The following is a 19,336-nucleotide window of genomic DNA, read 5'->3' as shown; positions in this document are numbered from 1 at the left end:
AGTTTATTGTTCATTTTTACATGAATATATTATCTGGCAGTATAGCCTTTCCACAAGAGAAGGGGAGGGGCGGGGAGAGAAGAGAGAGACAAGAGAAAATAAAAAAAAATAAAAAAAAAAAACCCCGCAACCAAACACAACACAATTAAGAAAACAATAATACTGAACCGTATCGGTCTCCTTAGCCGAATTCAGTGCAAAAAACATTGTAATTAGACATTCCATGTTAACATAATCATAAATGATTAGATATCAATCTATTTATTCCTAGTTAGTTTAAAGTGTAATATTTTTCAGTTTTGCAAATTCCTTAGCTTCCTCTGGAGTGTTAAATATCTTATTTTCTCCCTCTGTTAAAATCTTAATCTTTGCTGGGTAGATGACCGTGGCTTTAATCCCTGCCTGAATTAATTTCGTACATATTGGGGTTACTTCTTTCCGTTTTTGTGATGTCTCAGATGAGTAATCCTGAAACATTAAGATAGATTTACCTTCAAAGATTAATGGCGCTTTTTGTCTATAACATTGCATAAATTTTACCTTATCCTGAAAGTTTAAGAATCTAGCTATAATCGGTCTTGCTTTAACTGTTCCATCTGGTAAGGTCCTAATTGGCCCTAGGCGATGAGCTCTTTCAACTATTAATGGTAATAAATTAGGTGTTATTCCAAGTCTCTGAGGTATTAACAGTGAGACCAGGTGTATTAAGTCTTGAGGTTCGCTCGCTTCGGGTATACCCAAAATTCTAACATTATTGCGACGCGAGCGATCTTCTAAATCAGTTAGTTTATATTGTAGACTTGCTATCTGTGTATTCTGCTCCTTCATTATGAGCTCTTGCATTATCTTAGCGTCTTCTAAATCGGATATACGTTGTTCCGCTTCATTAAGTCTTAATGTAAATTGTTTAATTTCTGTTGTCAGATTATTTATATCTGCTTTGATTTGCTCAAATTGTGGTAGCATGAGCTCCGCAATCTTTTTGACTATGTCCTGTGACTCTGTGCTAGCAGTATCTACTGTAGGGGATGTTAGAGGCAGATTCCCTGCGTTATCAATGCTAGTTCTGTTTTTCTTATCTCTAGCTTTGACTGGCATATTTGGTGATTGTGTCTTGTAATTAGTTATAAATCTCTCCATATGCTGAAAGTTTAATGCAGTATGATATTACTTAAAAAAAGAGAGGTAGAGGGAAGAAGGCGAAAAACAGTACAAATAAGGGCTTAAATGACAAAATTAAACAATAAGAGATTGTGAGTACATGTGTTGGACTATATCTTAGATATATATTTGTAATTATCTATACATGCCCATACGTTCCCTTTTACACATACAGATCAGTTGTCTTTATATATATTTTTCAGAGCAATTTATCTCTATTCTATAAATATTTCCAGCCCTAGTAAGCCTAGATTTCACTCTTCTCAGGCCTTTTTATTCTGTGCAAAAAATATAGATAACTTATAGAAAACCTTTAAAGAGATATATGCAAGAAAGAGAATTTATATGTATATCATAAAATTCAAAAAAATAAGCCCATACAGATGTTAACCTGGCAGAACCTGCTACAAATACTCTCTAGGTAATATATCTTAATTCTATGAGTAGTTTCAATCCTAGTAAACCTAGGTTTCAATCTCTCAGGCCTTCTCTTTTGGAGCAGAGAATAAATATAAATATCCTATGGGAGACCTTTAGCAAGTTATATATAATAAAAAATTTATGCTAGCAAATCAAATTGCAATAAGGTAAACCCAGCCCCAAAAAAAAGAAAAAGAAAGATTTTTCCCCCCCTTTCTTTCTTTTTTCCTTTTAGAATTGCTATCTCTGGTTAGAAGTGCAGGATATGCAGGATATGTACAACATGTAACTAAATTTTAGCAGTTCCTTTTGTTTCTTTGTATTTAACCAGTCAAAATCATTCAAAAAAGAAAAAGCATTGAAAATTTTTAGATTAAACTCTTTGGTAACAATAAACAAATAATTATTCAGCTTAGGATGTAGCCTTATTTAAGTAAGACTGCCAGGGTTAGGGTTTATCATGCACTCATGAGATCTTTTTGAGACATATTTGCCCCTGCCTGTGTATACAACTGTCAGATCAAGGCAGTGGGGCTCTCTATTGTTTCCCTTAATTATTGCAGCAGATTGTTCCGTGGGGAAAAACCCTTTGTATTTTTAGCCAGAATTTTGACAGTTAAGCAGTTCCTGAGTCTGGGATTAATATTGCTGCAAGTTCCCCAATATGACAAAACTCTGTTCCACCAGATATTCCGTTTCTAGCTTCTTTCCCCCATTCTTTAGTGTAGTTAGAGAGGTTGCTTCCTTCCTGAGTAAGAAGCAGCTTATATAGAATGGAGATCAAGTGGCTTGGGGTTGACTTCTTCAAACATAATTTTTCAACATTTGTTGTCGATCTAACTAGTAAGTCTTTGTGTTTATGAGAAGTGAGGAAATGTTTTTTTTTTTTTTTTTAATTCTTTTTATTCAAGGAACTCAGGTATGAGGCAAAAGCCAATCATGATACAAGATATAAAGTTGATACAGAGCATAAAATAGTAGTTAAATCACAATTACATTTTGGTAAGCAGAAGACATTACACAGTGATTCATTGCAGCATGAAAAACAGTAGATCCTTCATATATAGTTACATTCAAAGCAAAAGTTGCATAATTATGGGGCATGTTTTTATCAATGCATGGCCACACGCACTATATGAGTGAGGCCAATGATTGTAGCATAGAAAGAAAATTAAAATAGAGACATCCCATGTTGAAGCCTCCTGAGCTCCTCATTTTCCATTAAACATATTAACAACAAACCAATATAAAACAAAACAAAACAAAAACACGAACAAAAGAAGAACAACCAAACCCACATTTTGTTAACTAGCCTCAAAGTATGACAATAAAAAGTGGTAGAGGATTACAATTGATTCTGAGTGCAAAGTTCTATCTTGCAGTTAAATACTGACAAATAAATAAAGATCATAACCATCCTTTAGCAAGATAATTTTAAGTTAGCTTTAACTCTTCATTTTGTAGATATTAGTAAGGGTTTTCAGAGTACAACTATAGATTCTCAGCAATAGACCTATTTGCATGTATATAATTTAAACTATGGCTGTAAAAATACGTTCAGACCTAGCAGTGGATGAACATCAGGGCTATAGTGGCACAAAAATGTTAATGCTCGATTGACACGGCAGGTTTAGTGTGATAAAGTTTACGTAGGTTATACAATTCAGCTCCCAATTTATTGCTAGCCGCATCACAAAATGTATATTTTCTTCTGCCATGCCCAATATCCAGTTAGTGAGGCTTAAGGGGTGAGAGATAGTGCTCTTAATTTCTGCGATAGTGTTGTGTACTGCCCTGGGGGGTGTTTAGAGATTCTACTAGCCTATCGATTTATATTGTTTTTATAGTAATATTGAGCTATGGGAAGCGTCAAGATTCCTCCCCTTGTATGAAGGGTGTTATAACAGGACAAAACGAAAGCAAAGAAAAAGCATATACACATATGACCAACAGGGCCACAGTTGGGATCTAATACAGATTATTAACAATTATACCAGAGGAGATATAGCAGTAGTGAAGCACGGTTCCAATAGTCCTGTAACGAAAACGATCCCACCTAGCATAAGTCTAGAGCATCAAAGTGTGCTGATCGAGATAGTTTATCCAATTCCTGAACATATTAGCGAGGGGTAACAGTGCCTCCAGACCAGTCGAGGTGGATATTTGTGGCAGTCATTTGGTGAGTTAGGCAGGAGAGTCCCAGTAATCAGTGCGCAGTGAGATGCTAGGCCCCTGAACGGACCCGTATCAGGTATGAGCTGCGGCTGAGTCGCCAGTCGTTGCGGATCTCTATGCGCTGCTTTGCCGGGCGGCCAGAATATAGCCTGTAAGTGGGAGGACAAACTGGAAATTCAAAAGATCTATGTGGCTCCAAACAGTGTTCGGCTCCTCCGACTTTCTTGAGTCGCTCAAATCAGCCATCTGCTTGCATCCCGCAAGAGCTGCGATAAGATCTCCCTTCAGCGCTGATCCCTGTTTGCGGCTAGGCTCATTCTCCATTGAGGTGGGTGTACTGATGTTAGGTGACCCCTCTTTGCTACCTCTTGAGTCAGACTCATCGCTGTCCAGCCGTGTTATGTCCCAGAGGAAATGGCGCCCAGGTAGGTTCGGGGACAGAGAGTCCTCCTTAACATGGACAGGGGCAATGACTAGCGGTGCTGTTCCCCAAAGGGATCGGATCTCCTCATGTAGCGCCCAGCAGGATTTCAGGAGGTTATCCAAATGTGGTAAGAATGTAGCTGTTAATTCTTTAGTAAGAGCGTCCATCTTGGAGGGTGGGAGACACCGTTGTTCGTGTTCCTTAGTTATATCTTTTTAGTGCTTTCCGGGGAGAGAAAGATGTTCGGTCCTCTATCCACCAAAATTCTCGGACACAGAAAGTTGTCAAGAGAGACGTGGATGGCATCAGATTAAGGCTGCAAATAGGTTGTTTTTTAGAGAGCTTCAATATCATGCTGCCATTTTGATGTGCCGCCCACCGGAAGTCCAAGTGAGGAAATGTTTTATTTGTGCATATGATAACCAGGTCAGAGATGTGTCGATGTTGGAAGTAGAGATTTCTGTAAAGGTCTTTAGTTTGTTTTGATGAGATAAATGGTAAAACATGTTTTTCTCTATCTGGTGTCCTGCCCTTATATAATTTTTTTTTATTTTTAACGGTAAAGCTGTGTTATTTTTGTAAGGCGTTAATGGGGATGTTGATGTAGAAATGTGGAAGGAAGTATGCATTATCTTATCCCATACCTCAAAGAACTCTTTTAGTAGCGGGTATTTGTTTACTATAGTCGGCCTATCTTTTTTTTTTTTTTTTTAATATTTATTTATTTACCACATTGAGTACAAGAACATAAAGCATTCTATTCAGAGCTTAATGACATTATACAAGAGAAACTAAGAGATTTATCATATCCAAATAAATAACGAAATACATGTCTTTTGCTAATGAAACAATATCAAATGTGCTTAATGAAGCATTTTATATATGTATTATACATCATTACAAACAATACTGAAAGAAAAAGAGAGAAGAAAGGGATTGTTTCTCTCACAATCCTAACCTATACATTAATTACCTATACCTTTGCTCTTTATCAAAATATAGAGTGCTATGCACGGGCGGAGCATGGGGGGGGAGGGAAGAGAAGAAAAAAAAAAAAAGGGGGAGGGGGAGTTAGGTGTTACCATCTATCTAATATCACTATTTCAGAATATCTAAAAGGATAAATTAACTGATTTATTTCTTCTGGTGGGAAAATCTTGATGAATGTGGACCATTTTCGAAAAAAAAGTGTTATATCCCTTTCAGATGTTAGGTTGTGTCCATCTGTTCAATAATGCATTGTTTTTTCATATAATTTTTAATCTCTAGAATACTAGGTGTCATATAGCCTCGCCAGTTCTTGAGAATTAAATTTCTTGTTGCCAGAATTGTTACATTTCTAGCCATTATGTGTTCAGGGGCCAAGGAAGATTCTTAAGGAAGACAACCTCTGCCAAGAGACAGAGATAGAATGTATCTTCAATACTTTTTTAAGCCAAAACTCTACTTTCCGCCATAATTGTCTTATCTTGGGACATGCCCATATCATGTGATTATATCAGCTGCTGGATATGCACACTTCGGCAAGTATTAAATTTATAATTGTGCCATTTGAATCCTTTCAATGGGGTATAGTAAGATCTATATATAATAGTTTGATATGTGATTCTCTCCAGCTTACAGATAAGTTCGTTTGGGCTGTAATAGCTATGGACTTTTCTACCTGTTCTATCTCCATATTTAATCCTGGGGATAGGCAATTCCAACTCTGTGTTATCTGACTTAAGTTCAAGTTTCCCTGATAGCTAATTGCCAGCTCATACCAGGTGAGACAGAGGTTAAATCATTTTTGGCTAGAATAGGCCACTGTCTTTTTCCCCATGACCATGACCACCCAAATTTTTCAGTAAGAAAAAAAGATAATGCCTGGCCTGTAGATAGGCAAAAAAGTCTTTGTTACTTAATTGGAATTCTGTTTTAACTTGTCAAAAGCTTTTACTGATAAGGTATCTTGATCTATAATTGGGATATAAAGTTAACCCCTTCCCTTGCCAGGTCTGAAATATCCGGATTGTGTTCCTTGTTGAAATTCTGGATTACCACATAGGCTTGAAATTTTGGATAGAGAGATCGATACCCACTTTTTGTCCATATTTCTTCCAGGCCTGTATTATCGTATAATCGATTTGAAACATTTCACCTTTTTTGGGACTAATTGAACTGGGCAGTGAATTAAGCCATAGGTTGTAAGGATATATAATATTTTTTTCAAGCTTATTATTTGTAAAGTAATCTTTATTTACAATCCAGTCTATCGCAATACGTGAGAGAAAAACTAAGCTATATTTACTAAGATCAGGAAGAGCCAGTCCCCCAAATTTTTTGGGTAGATATAGCTTATTTAAAGAAATACGGGGTCTTTTACATTTCCATATAAAATACCTTAAACCCTTATTCAATTTTTTCCAATCTTTACTTTCAATATACCGGTATATTTTGTAACGGAAAAATAATTTTTGGAAGGAGAACCATTTTAAATATAGCGATGCGTCCTGACAAGGAGAGTGGAAGATTTTGCCAACTATTCTATATTCTATTATCTTTGATAATATAGGAGAGATATTAAGACCATACCACTCTTTTGGGTTAGCTGATACATTAATTCCAAGATATCTAAATGAGACACTACCTCCTTAAAAGGTGTATATGGAGGGAAGCCTCATTTTTCCTAATCCACATTATTTCCGATTTGGAATTATTTACCTTATAACCAGTAAAGGTTCCAAAGAGTTAATAATCGATAATAGTTTTGGAATGTTCTTTTCTGTATCTGAGATATAGATCAACACATCATCAGCATATAAAGCAATCTTTTGCTCTGCTGAACCAACCTTTATTCCCTCAAGAGATTGCCTAATTTTAAGAGCTAGCGATTCAATCGCTAAGTCGAATAAAAGAGGTGATAATGGGCATCCTTGTCTTGTGCCTCTCTGAAGATTAATTAGATTAGATTCTAAGTTGTTAACAATCAATTTAGTAGATGAATTATTACATATATTATCAATAAAGAGATAAAGTTATCTTTAAAGCCAAAATTAGATAATGAGGTTAAAATATGTTGATGATGTACCGAATCGAATGCTTTTTCTGCATCAAGCGCAATAATTGCTAGATCAGACTTCTCCTGTTCTATAATCTCTTGTGAATTATAAAAATACTCAAGGATTAAAAACAATTCTCTAATTTTGGCCGTTAAGTTACGCTTAGGTAAGAATCCTGCCTGATCTTTGTCAATTAATACTCCTATCTCGCGTTGAAGCCTTTTAGCTAAATTGATGTAACAATTTATAATCAGTGTTCAATAACGCAATGGGGCGTAAGACTCCTTTTTCAAAGTCTTTTCCCGGTTTCAAGATTAATACTGTGTTAGATACAGCAAAATTCTGGGAATAGACTTATTTTCTATATAATAATGGTTAAAAAGATTTCTCAAATGAGGAATTAAGACATGTGACATATTTTATAGAACTCACTAGGCAGAGAGTCAGGTCCCGGTGCTTTATCCAATTTCAAATTTTTAATGGCATTGGCAATCTCTTGGTCAGAAATAGGGGCATTAATTTTGCTATCGCTTCATCATTCAGACGTGGGTATTCGAGCCCTCTCCAGAATAGTTCTGTGGTTTTCAGATCCGATTCCCTAAGAATATATATCCCTATAATAAACAGAAAAAGCCTCAAGGATTTCATTTGGATCTTTGTGTATAATATCTTGCTCAAGAAGCGAATCAATAGCAGAGCTCCCCTGTGTATTTTTAACTAGTTTAGCTAGCAGTTTACCTGCCTTATCCCCATGTCGTAAAACTTAGCTCTATATTTAAGATCAGCTTGAACCGAGGTGTGCATTAAAAAAGTATCTCTAACTCTCTTAGCAGAGGTATACCTCCTCCAATTTGCAGATGTGGGTTGTACTAAATATTTATTATAAGAATTAGTGAGTGACCTAGTATTTCGTTTTCCCTGTGTGTAGTTTTTCGTTTAAGATTAACCATATAGGCAATGATGTCCCCTCTAATTACTGCTTTGCCTGCCTCCCAAGTAAACTCGGATCATTGACTGATCCAAGATTTAAGCAAAAAAATCCGTCATTTAGCAGTCAACCAGTTTTTAAATTTTAAGTTTTTTATTAAAAACTTAGGGAAAAAGAAGCGACGTGATTTGTATTTTATTACTCAGCGGAATACTTAAAGTAATTGGGGCATGATCTGAATAGTGACTTGCGTTATCTTAGCTATGGCTCCTATTTTTAGTAGTTCTCATTGACTAGAATAAGTCAATTCTTGACAAAGAATTCACACTCCTAGCTTTACATGTAAATTCTCTTTGATTGGATTTTGAATCCTCCATATGTCTTTAAGGGCTAGATTCCTAAATAGAGTTTTGAACATTTTATTTTCCAATTTATCTCTTTTAGAGATATGAGTAATATTTGTTTGCCTACACCTATCTAGGGGATTTGTGAGGTCATATTAAAATCCCCTGCTACAATTATATTGCCTTCCCCAAATTGTAAATTTTAGTTTGTAATATTCCCAGAATCTTGGTTCAAATTTATTAGGAGCATATATATTGCAGAGGGTAAATATAGAGTTTGAAATTTTAATTTTTAAAATCAGAATTCTACTTTCCGAATCATTAACTTCTAGCAATACTTCATATGATGTTCTTTCCTAGTAAATAGCTACTCCTCTTTTTCTACCTATACTAGATGTAAAGAATACTTCCTTGACCCATGAGATCTTAATTTCAATGATTCTGCTGCATTTAGATGTGTCTCCTGGATAAAGGCAATATCTGTATTGAGTTTCCTCAATTGTGAAATCATCATTTTACGCTTTATCGGAGTAGATATGCCTCCAATATTCCAAGAGGATATAACCAATTTTCTTACTTTAGCCGCCATTTATAAGGGGAGAGAAGGAATAGATGCGGAGGAGAAAAACAAACAAATAAAAAAAAAAAAAATTTTTAAAAAGGGAAACCCCCCGGCCCCCGATTTTCTGCACTTGTCTACCCTCAACCATCAGGGATAAAAAGAAAAAAAAGAAAATGTATCCAACCGTATATATAAGATTGAAAAACCTTTTGATATATCATTATTTACATCAAGGTTATTCTCATATATAACTTTTCCTTTCCCTTCCTCTCTCTTAAATCAACACTGCTTAGTACACTTCTCAGTATAAAAATTTTCTGCCTCAGATACATTGTCAAAAAATAAATGTGACCCTGCATTTCTACCTTAAGTTTAGCTGGATAAACAATTGTGGCAAATAGTCCCTCTTTAATCAGTCTACCACATATTGGGGAGAGCTCTCTCCTTTTTAGGGAGGTTTCATAAGCAAAATCTTGAAAAACCAAGATCTTGTTTCCTTCTATTAAAATAGGTGCATTTTTACGTGAAAACTGTAGGATCCTAATCTTGTCCTGATAATTCAAATATCTTACTATTATGGGTCTGGGCCTAGCTTTATCTCCACCTGATGAAGGAGATCTCCCCAATCTGTGGGCCCTTTCTACATCTAGGGGTAGTATTTCTTGTGGGATGTTAAAGAGTTTAGGAAGGGTCTCAGCCGCAAACTTTATTAAATCCGCATATTGAACGCTCTCAGGAACCCCAATTATCCTAACATTGTTTCTCCTAGATCGATTCTCTAAATCCTCAATTTTCCTTTGTAATTCTATCAGTGAGAGTGAATTGGCCTGTACTTTAGTGTTGTGAGATACTGTGAGGTCTTCTAAATCCGATACTCTTTGTTCGACCTCTTGAATTCTTGCAGAGAATTGCTTAACTTCTACTGATAATGCGTGTATATTTTGTTTCAAATTTTGGATTCAGGGCTTCAATAATATTACTCACAATTAGCTGTGGATTTATAGCGTCAGTCGCTTTATAGAAGGAGCTGGTTCAGGATGTAATTCGACCAGGGTTTCAGCTGTTGTCTTATTCCTTCTGTCTCTGGGTCTGGAAGCCATGGTTGGTGAAGTGGTTTTACTGTGAGACGGTGAACTTAAAAATGTATCCATAAGTGTATTGGTGGGATAGGTGTTTTATACGATTGTGATTATAGTTAATTAGTGAGGGGGTGTAAGTGGGGGGAAAAAAAAAAAGGGGTGAGAAGTTAGAAGTGAAGTGAAATGAAGATCCCCACCCCCTTCTACAGGGGGTGAGGAGGGGGACGTGCAGGAAGGGTGAGAAAAATAAAATAAAAAGGTCAGGTGAGATAGTGCCGAGCAAGTATTATTATTATTATTATAAAGTGTATAAGGTCACCAGGGATCCCAGATCCAGATATCAGTTATCTTATATTGGTTGTACTTAGCCTTGAGCCCCTAAATCAGCAGTCAAGATTTTAATGTATCTATTCCTAATCCACTATCTTGTTCTTAAGCCTTAGGACACCCAAATTTTATACAGGGTTTATATGTGGGGGGGTTCCCCCCCCTTTTTTTCTCTTTATACACCAAACTTCTTCATTTATTTCCCTCCCACCCACTTAGGAACTGAGTCTTTTAGCTAGGCCCTCTTAACCTAAATCCAGAGTTCCCCCAGCCTTCAAACTTTTAAGTTTAAGGGGTCACTTAAAGAAGAATCAAAAGAAAGAGACAAAAAAAAAACCTTAAACCTATATCAAGGCCTTCTTCAATAGCACCAAATCTTAATTTTCAAGGAACTTATCAAGGTCAGCATTTTTTGATTTCTCAGGCATATAATTTCATTAATATCTTAATTTAGCATATACCAAGATATATACAGAAAGGAAAAAAAAAAGAAAAAAATGATTAGCAAGACATAGCAAACAGCCAGCAACAGAAAAAATCAGCACATTTCCTGAGACCTGTTTGTTAGGAAATTGAGGCAGAGTTATGCTTTATAAGTGAGTTTCCTTCAATTCAGTGATTTTGCAATAAGGGAACTCCTTATATATAAGGTGGCCGTATATTAGTTTGCTAGTTTAAGCAGGAGTAGTGTCCCTCTGATTTCCCGAGCCTTTTATAGAAGCAGAGAGGAGAAAACAGGCAAAAAAAAAAAAAAACATGCAAGCAGAAGCGTTTGGGAAAGTTAGTGGCACATGCAGTTAGGAGAAAGCAAACAGTTCTCTCCAGTTCCACCTAACTTCCTTGGAGGTATGTAAAAATATTACTGCACAAGTCCCAGTATGAAGATGTCGTTATCCTTAAGACAATTTATACTCCTTACACCCTTAGATTGGGAGAATACTGACTTGTAGGGACCTTATAGATTTTGTTTTCCTTTCAGTGGGAGAATATATTTAGAAATACAAGAGCTATGCCTCAAATCTTTCCCAGTAACTAGGCAAACTGCACCTTTGCAAGAGAAAGTACCTTATACCATGCAGCTCAGTGCCATATTTGTACCGGAATTGCAGGTTCACTGTGCCAGTTTCTTGTCTGGACGCTGTATGTGCTTATTCCTCAGAGAACCAGGCCTCTGCAGCAACTCTCCATCTCAGGACAGCCAGCCGACTCCTGTCTGAACTGTACGCCGGTCCTCCACAAGCAGCATCGATGTGTGGAAGACCACGGCTCAGCAGTAACTTCCTTTCCGTGTCATAAGACAATGCAGCCCCGGCATGTCGACGTCACCAGTCAGCGTCCCATCCGTCTCCGCGCACTACACCAGCCGCAGGATGAGGAGACGCAGCCAGGCCCCCACTCCCTCGCCTCGGGAGAGAACCCGGCAAGACTGAAAAGAATTGAGGGAGTGCGGAGCGCAGGACCCAAACCAGAGCAAGGTAAGAGGTTGTGCCTAAGTAGTAGCTCCCTGTCCGTATCAGTAAGCCAAATTCTCCCAACCAAACAGGGTCGTCAGACAGTATCCCATCCACCACCTCACGCAGCACCGGTGGGAGGGGTGGGGGAAAGCAGCCAAGTCTCGTAGCTTTGCACCCAAGGGAGATTTTGATGAGGCAGAAAGGGCCAAGATGGTAATACGGTGTGCTGTAGTTACACCGCTGTGGAACCAGGATCCAGGTACCTGTGGATATTTAGCCGCCCAGGACAAAAGGCTCAGCGTGAAATTGCCGCCAATGGCTAGTATGGGAGTTTTAGAGAGAGCGTGCTCACAGCATTCCTGCACCCAGTCTCCTCCCCCGGAACCACCTAAGATCGGCCTATCTTTTTTTTATTGTCCATGCTAGAGAGCCTGGGTTGTTGGTGGTCAAAATTGATCTGTCTATTTGTATCCAATGCTATTTTGGATAATTTGTACACCAATCTATTAGTCTTTGTGTCATTATAGCTTGTCTGTATAAAGATAAATTAGGTACTCCAAGTCCGCCTTTTTCTTTGGGTAGGTACAGTTTTGCCTATGTGTTCTGGGTTTAATTCCGTTCCAGATAAATGTTTCTATAATTTTCTGTAGTTTCCCGATTGTAGTCATGAAAATGTATAAGATGCGGGGGAGGACGTTCATCTTTATCACGCTAATTCTACCTAACCACGAAATACTTTTATTTTTCCAATTTGAGAGATCGCTTGTCGGTATTGCCTGTTTTTATAGCTTATTGTCTGTATGTACTGTACATTATATCACCAGTCAGGGTGTCACCTCAATCACACACTGTGTGTCACAGTACAATATAGCCTGTTACTCACTGACTGTTGTCACATTTGTAGAGTTTGATTACATCAGTCCTGATCATATAATGGCACCCAAGCAAGAAGACCCTATACAGCTGCTGTCATATCTGCCACAGTCTAATCATTGTGATCTGATCAGCTGCGGATACACTGGTAGCACTTTGTAGGAGCATAAAATAAATCTCACAGCACTATGTTATCTTTAAAGCCTCTTATCTGTATCTTCTCTCTGTATATAGTGAGTTAAAGGGACATTGTATTTAAACCTTCTATCATACATGTGCAAGACCAGCAGAGAATCATGTTTGTAATTTTATGGGACATTTCTTAAAGGGACATTGTATTCTGCAAGCAGGCTACAGCATTAAATATAGAACTAACAGATGCAGAAAGCACAATGCACATATGTAAAAAGGCAATATAAGTAATAATTACCGTGGTGAGAAGTGGCAGCAGCAATGACCATGGAAATTGTAAAAGCGTGCAGTAGTGTACCCAGCTGAATTGTGTATGCTAATGAGCTGTACACGGACACAAGATGTAGATGCAGAGATTTGGCCTGTGAGTGAATATTTATTTTTTAGATACATTTATTAAGAAATACCAGGATCCTCTCGGTAATATTGTAAAAAAAAATCAGGTTTTGATTGTGTGTGCTTATATAGTGTGTCTGAGCATGTTTTCCTGGTGCATATTTGTGTGTATGTAGACTTGTAGACTCTTACAAAGATGTATAATAATAGTGCTTAATTGTCACCATGTCAAGTATTAGGGCTGTTGGAATACATAGTGCTGCATTATCCTCATCTGGTATAGGGGCTGTTAAAATACTAGTGCTGTATTTTCCCCATGTCAGGTATATGGGTTGTTTGAATACTAGTGCTTTATTGTCCTCATGTCAGGTGTAGGGGCTATTGAAATACTAGTGATGTATTGTCTCCATGTCAGGCATTGGGGCTTTTAGAATTCTAGTGCTGTATTGTCCTCATGTCTGGTATATGGGCTGTTTGAATACTAGTGCTGTGTTGTCCCCATGTCATGTATAGGGGCTGTTGAAATACTAGTGCTTTATTGTCCCTGTGTCAGGTATAGGGGCTGTTGATATACTAGTGCTGTATTGTCCCCATGTCTGGTATAAGAGCTGTTTGAATAATAGTACTGTTTTGTCCCCATGTCAGGTATAAGAGCTGTTGGAATAATAGTACTGTTTTGTCCCCATGTCAGATATAGGGGCTATTTGAATACTAGTGCTTTATTGTCCCTGTGTCAGTATAGGGGCTGTTGAAATACTAGTGCTGTATTGTCCCCATGTCTGGTATAAGAGCTGTTGGAATAATAGTACTGCTTTGTCCCCATGTCAGGTATAAGAGCTGTTGGAATAATAGTACTGTTTTGTCCCCATGTCAGATATAGGGGCTATTTGAATACTAGTGCTGTATTCTCCATATGTTATATATAGGGAGAGCTGTTTTGTCCCCATGTCAGGTATAGGGGCTGTTGGAATACTAGTGCTGTATTGTCCCCATGTCGGGTATATAGGCTGTTGGAATACAAGTGCTGTATTATTCCTATGTCAGGTATAGGGGCTGTTGCAATACTAGTGCTGTATTGTTACAATGTCAGGTATAGGAGGTGTTGGAATTTTAGTGCTGTATTGTCACCATGTCCGGTATAGGGGCTGTTGAAATACTAGTACTGTATTATTCCCATGTCAGGTATAGATGCTGAAAATTTTGCAGCCGGGTGGCCTTATGAAGTAACCAGTGGGGGCAGTGTGATATTTTTTAATATTTTTCATTTTCAGCTATCCAAAACACAAATTAATTGTATAATTTAACAGAATGTATTTAAAGATATGTTGTGCAATAAAAATTAAACATTTTCAATATTAGCTCATTTTAGCTTAAGATTGGCTAATGTTTTACCCGGGTAGTCAGTAAAATCAGCCGGGTGGTGCACCCGTTTAAAAGGTCCTGGGGAGAACATTGGGTGCTGTTGGAATTCTATTACAGTATTTCTCCATGTCAGGTCAAGAGGCTGTTGGAATACTAGTGCTTTATTGCCCCAATGTTAGGTATAATGGGGTGTTACTGTGATATGAGTGCATTTGCAAAGCATATGCAAGGTTTTATTGAAAAATCATTAGAATGGATTATATTAAAAAAAAAAAAAAAAACTGTATTACAGAAAACATGGAAATTCTAATTAGCTAAAATCGGGGTGTGTTTGCAGCTGGTAAAGTCACTAAATCCCAGCTAACTTGCTTTACTACATGGTACATACTGATATGATGTGACTGCTAGTGATTTAGACTCCGGTTTAGTTCATTTAAATTACACAATCTTTTACTTTTTATTTTAATCTAAAGTTTTTTAAAAGAGACCATTGACACTTTTTTTTTTTTAGTTGAAAATGATGCTAAGATCTCATGTAACACGGAACAAACAAAAGATCAGTGGCTAAGAAATATAACAGAAGCTGCAGAGCAGGAAATATGTGACAATATAGGTACAGGTGAGCATATGTGTGTGACGTGTCTGAGAGAAACAAGGCACAGGTGAGTGTATGTGTGTTACATGGCTATGGGAAAAAGGGTGAGTGTATGTGTGTGACATGTAAGGGACACAGGGCACAGCTGAGTGTACGTGTGTAATGTGTCTGAGGGAAACAGGTCACAGGTGTGTGTACCTGTGTGACATGTCTCTGTGAGTAAGTGTATATGATGTGTCTCAATAAATACCCGCTCAATAAAACACATAGATGAAAACTCACCTGTTATTTGTGGTGATTGTGATATAACTTATGTAGGGCTGAATTCTTAATACAATGAATGCAAAAAACTGTAATCTTCTTCAGCACAAGGGTATGAAATAGTTCAGCAGTTAGAAGGTTAAACTTGCTAATTTCCATTATATCTATTCCTTTTCCTCTTTTATTGAAGTAGAAAATACTTTTGTATTGAACTAAATCCTTTTTATATAGCTGATGTTTCTATCATATTATTGTGGTACATTCTCTCACCCAGGCAATACATGTTAAAAAAAATTAAATGGGCTATAGTGAGGTTTTAATAAGCAATGGAAAATGGATGTTATTTTTAAAACTCTGTAATAAGACTCACATAGGAATTCTGATTGGTTACAATGAGGCTGTATTTGCAGCTATAAAGTAACTTTTCCTTCTTAATATAGGGAGAGTCCACAACTGCATTCCTTACTTGTGGGAAATACTGAACCTGGCCACCAGGAGGAGGCAAAGACACCCCAGCCAAAGGCTTAAATACCTCCCCCACTTCTCTCATCCCCCAGTCATTATTTGCCTTTCGTCACAGGAGGTTGGCAGAGAAGTGTCAGAAGATTTCAGAGTAATTCCTTAGGAAGGGTATCTACCCTTCGATATGGAATTGGAGTTTTAAGTAGTCTTGTCAGCCTCTCAGTGAGAGCATTGATGAAAGTCTGGAGATGCAGAGAGAGTCTTTCTGCGAAACCATCCAGACTCATATTAACCGCTCCTAAGCAATCAGTATTGACGAGTTTCATTGCCTGCTTTTCATCACTCAAGTCCATGTCAGAAGCGATGCTACAGTCTGTCACACTTGAAGGACCGTGTTTTTGTTCCACGGCATAGATTCCGGCAAGATTGTTTAATTTTTTTACACATATGTTAACGCTAGAAGACAGGGTCACAGTGGGACTCCTTTATCTTTATGAAATCAAGGGTTAATATCTCCTGAGGGGGATTGTTGAACAGTGGGATGTTAATCATATTTGTTTATGTGATTTATGCTGCTTATATGTGTGGCTTATAAGACAGCGGGACACAAGCCTCCTCAGAGGATTACGGCTCATTCTACGAGAGCAGTGACATCCTCTTGGGTCTTCGAAAATGGGGCCTCTATGGATCAGATTTGTAGGGCGGCTACCTGGTCCTCCTTACATTCTTTTTCCTAAATTTTTAATGCGTTTTTGCTCCTGTTGAAGCAGCCTTCAGGAGAAAGCAATGCAGCTGTGGACTCTCCCTGTACAGAAGGAAAGGAAATTTTCTGTTAAGCATAATTTATGTTATTCCTATCTAACTCGCTTTATTGCTTGCCACCTGTATTTACTGTTGTGCTATTGTCATTATATGGAATGTTTCTTACTAATGTGACTGCTAGTGATGAAGGCTGAGGCATATTTAACTTATATTACAGAATTTTTCACATTTTGTTTTAAACATTTTTAAAAAAGATATAACAGAAATTTATATATTTACTCTTTTTTTTCCAGGTGAAAATGTTGCTAAGATTTCATGCAACACAGAACAAACAGAAGATCAGTGGCTAAGAAATATGCCAGAACCACCAGAGCAGGAAATATGTGACAATATAGGTGAGTGTATGTGTGTGACATGTCTGAGGGATGCAGGGTGCAGGTGAGTGTACGTGTGTGACGTGTCTAAGGTGTGAGTGTACATGGAGATTTGTCACAGGTTGATATCTTTTTGTTTAGCTGTATTGGGGTCTTTAAGCCTTTTCAGCTAAATAATCATCATCTATATGATATAACAGAATTGCCTGAGTAATACAGTTGGCTGGGGAGCTGCTAATTATCCCAAAAGGTGTAGTTGACACGTGAGTGAGATTCTTATCTCAGATGAAAATTTTATATATTACTTAGATATACTACACCACCTGGGGCTATTTTCTTTGTTTTTGTTGTTCTAGAGTCATCTTTGTTTTAAACACAAGCAGTAGTTATAAAGATTAGTTTATGGACTGAAATAATTGTATTACTAAAAGACTCAATTTTAAAAGGACATGAAACATTAATTTTAAAAACATAATTCATTTTAATTTAGTTTGGTCTTTGACTAAGTGTGAATTCTTAGAAATAGTCCGTAATGTCCAGTAAACTGTCCTTAAAGTGATGATAAATCCTAGCGTTTGTGAACAAATAAAGGGGACTTTCATTCATGAAGTATAAAATACTTCACCTCTCAGCCAAATAGGGGACATAGCATTCTGATGGTGGGCTGCCTTTAGAAGCTGAGAATGGCGAACACTTGGAACAAATAAAGAAGCTTTCATCATGAAGTATTTTATACTTCATGAATGAAAGTCCCCTTTATTTGTTCCAATGGTAAATTCTAGCGTTTCACAAATGCTAGGATTTACCATCACTTTAAGCCTTAGCGTGAAAGCTGTGAAATGTCTAGTTGTCACAGTGTCTACTACAAGTGTAGGGGACTAACGAAATCAGAACAGTTTATATGTTCTCATGATATGTTTCTTATTGACAGGTGAATTCACAAACTGCAATAATCCTAGTCATGATCAGAGTGCAGATTGTGGGAAATGTTTTCTTAAGAAATCACATCTTTTTAAACATCTACAAATTTATACTGGAGGAAAAGGATTTTCATGTTCTGGCTGTGGAAAATGTTTTACTAAGAAATCAAATCTTATTACGCATCAAAAAATTCATACAGGGGAGAAACCATTTTCATGTTCTGACTGCGGAAAATGTTTTGCTCTGAAATCATATCTTATTACGCATCAGAAAATTCATACAGGAGAGAAAAGATTTTCATGTTCAGACTGTGGGAAATGTTTTACTCTGAAACTAACTCTTATTAGGCATCAGAAAATTCATACAGGGGAGAAAGGATTTTCATGCTCTGACTGTGGGAAATGTTTTACTCAGAAATCAAATCTTATTACGCATCAGAAAATTCATACAGGAGAGAAAGGATTTTCGTGTTCTGACTGCGGAAAATGTTTTACTAAGAAATCAAATCTTCTTATGCATCATAAAACTCATACAGGAGAAAAGATTTTCATGCTCTGACTGCGGAAAATGTTTTGCTCTGAAATCATATCTTATTACGCATCAGAAAATTCATACAGGAGAGAAAAGATTTTCATGTTCAGACTGTGGGAAATGTTTTACTCTGAAACTAACTCTTATTAGGCATCAGAAAATTCATACAGGGGAGAAAGGATTTTCATGCTCTGACTGTGGGAAATGTTTTACTCGGAAATCAAATCTTATTACTCATCAGAAAATTCATACAGGAGAGAAAGGATTTTCATGTTCTGACTGCGGAAAATGTTTTACTCTGAAATCAACTCTTCGTACGCATCAGAAAACTCATACAGGAGGGAAAAGATTTTCATGCTCTGACTGTGGGAAATGTTTTACTAAGAAATCAAATCTTATTATGCATCAGAAAACTCATACAGGGGAGAAAGAATTTTCATGTTCTAAATGTGGGAAATGTTTTAATCGGAAATCAACTCTTATTACGCATCAGACAATTCATACAGGGGAGAAAGGATTTTCATGTTCTGACTGTGGAAAATATTTTACTTGGAAATCAAATCTTTTTAGGCATCAGAAAACTCATATTAAAAGAAATCAGAGCTTAACCTCCTAAGTGCAGAGGGTGGCATGTAGTTGTCAATCACACAATACCAAGTGCTGATGATGACTGCATGTGACCCCCTGGGGCGTGCAGTTTTTGAGCTGTATAAGGCCCCTTCTGCACCTCAAGCGTTTATGAGGTGACCCCA

The 19,336-nt window shown here is 37.2% G+C and overlaps 1 protein-coding gene across 1 annotated transcript in view; it reads left to right on the top strand.

Annotated features, from left to right (window-relative positions):
- Window positions 1-18,742, top strand: part of LOC128657908 (zinc finger protein 484-like) — a 437,171-nt gene extending 418,429 nt beyond the window's left edge. The window contains exons 6-8 of the mRNA XM_053712335.1: window positions 15,190-15,297; window positions 17,052-17,153; window positions 18,064-18,742. Of these exons, the coding sequence (XP_053568310.1) occupies window positions 15,190-15,297; window positions 17,052-17,153; window positions 18,064-18,611 (758 nt within the window). The 3' untranslated portion in view covers window positions 18,612-18,742. The remainder of the gene's footprint in view (window positions 1-15,189; window positions 15,298-17,051; window positions 17,154-18,063) is intronic.
- The last annotated feature ends 594 nt before the right edge of the window (window positions 18,743-19,336 follow it).

This window comes from Bombina bombina, chromosome 4 (genome assembly GCF_027579735.1).
Source record: "Bombina bombina isolate aBomBom1 chromosome 4, aBomBom1.pri, whole genome shotgun sequence".
Lineage (NCBI taxonomy): Eukaryota > Metazoa > Chordata > Amphibia > Anura > Bombinatoridae > Bombina > Bombina bombina.
This window is presented reverse-complemented; position numbering and strand designations above follow the sequence as displayed.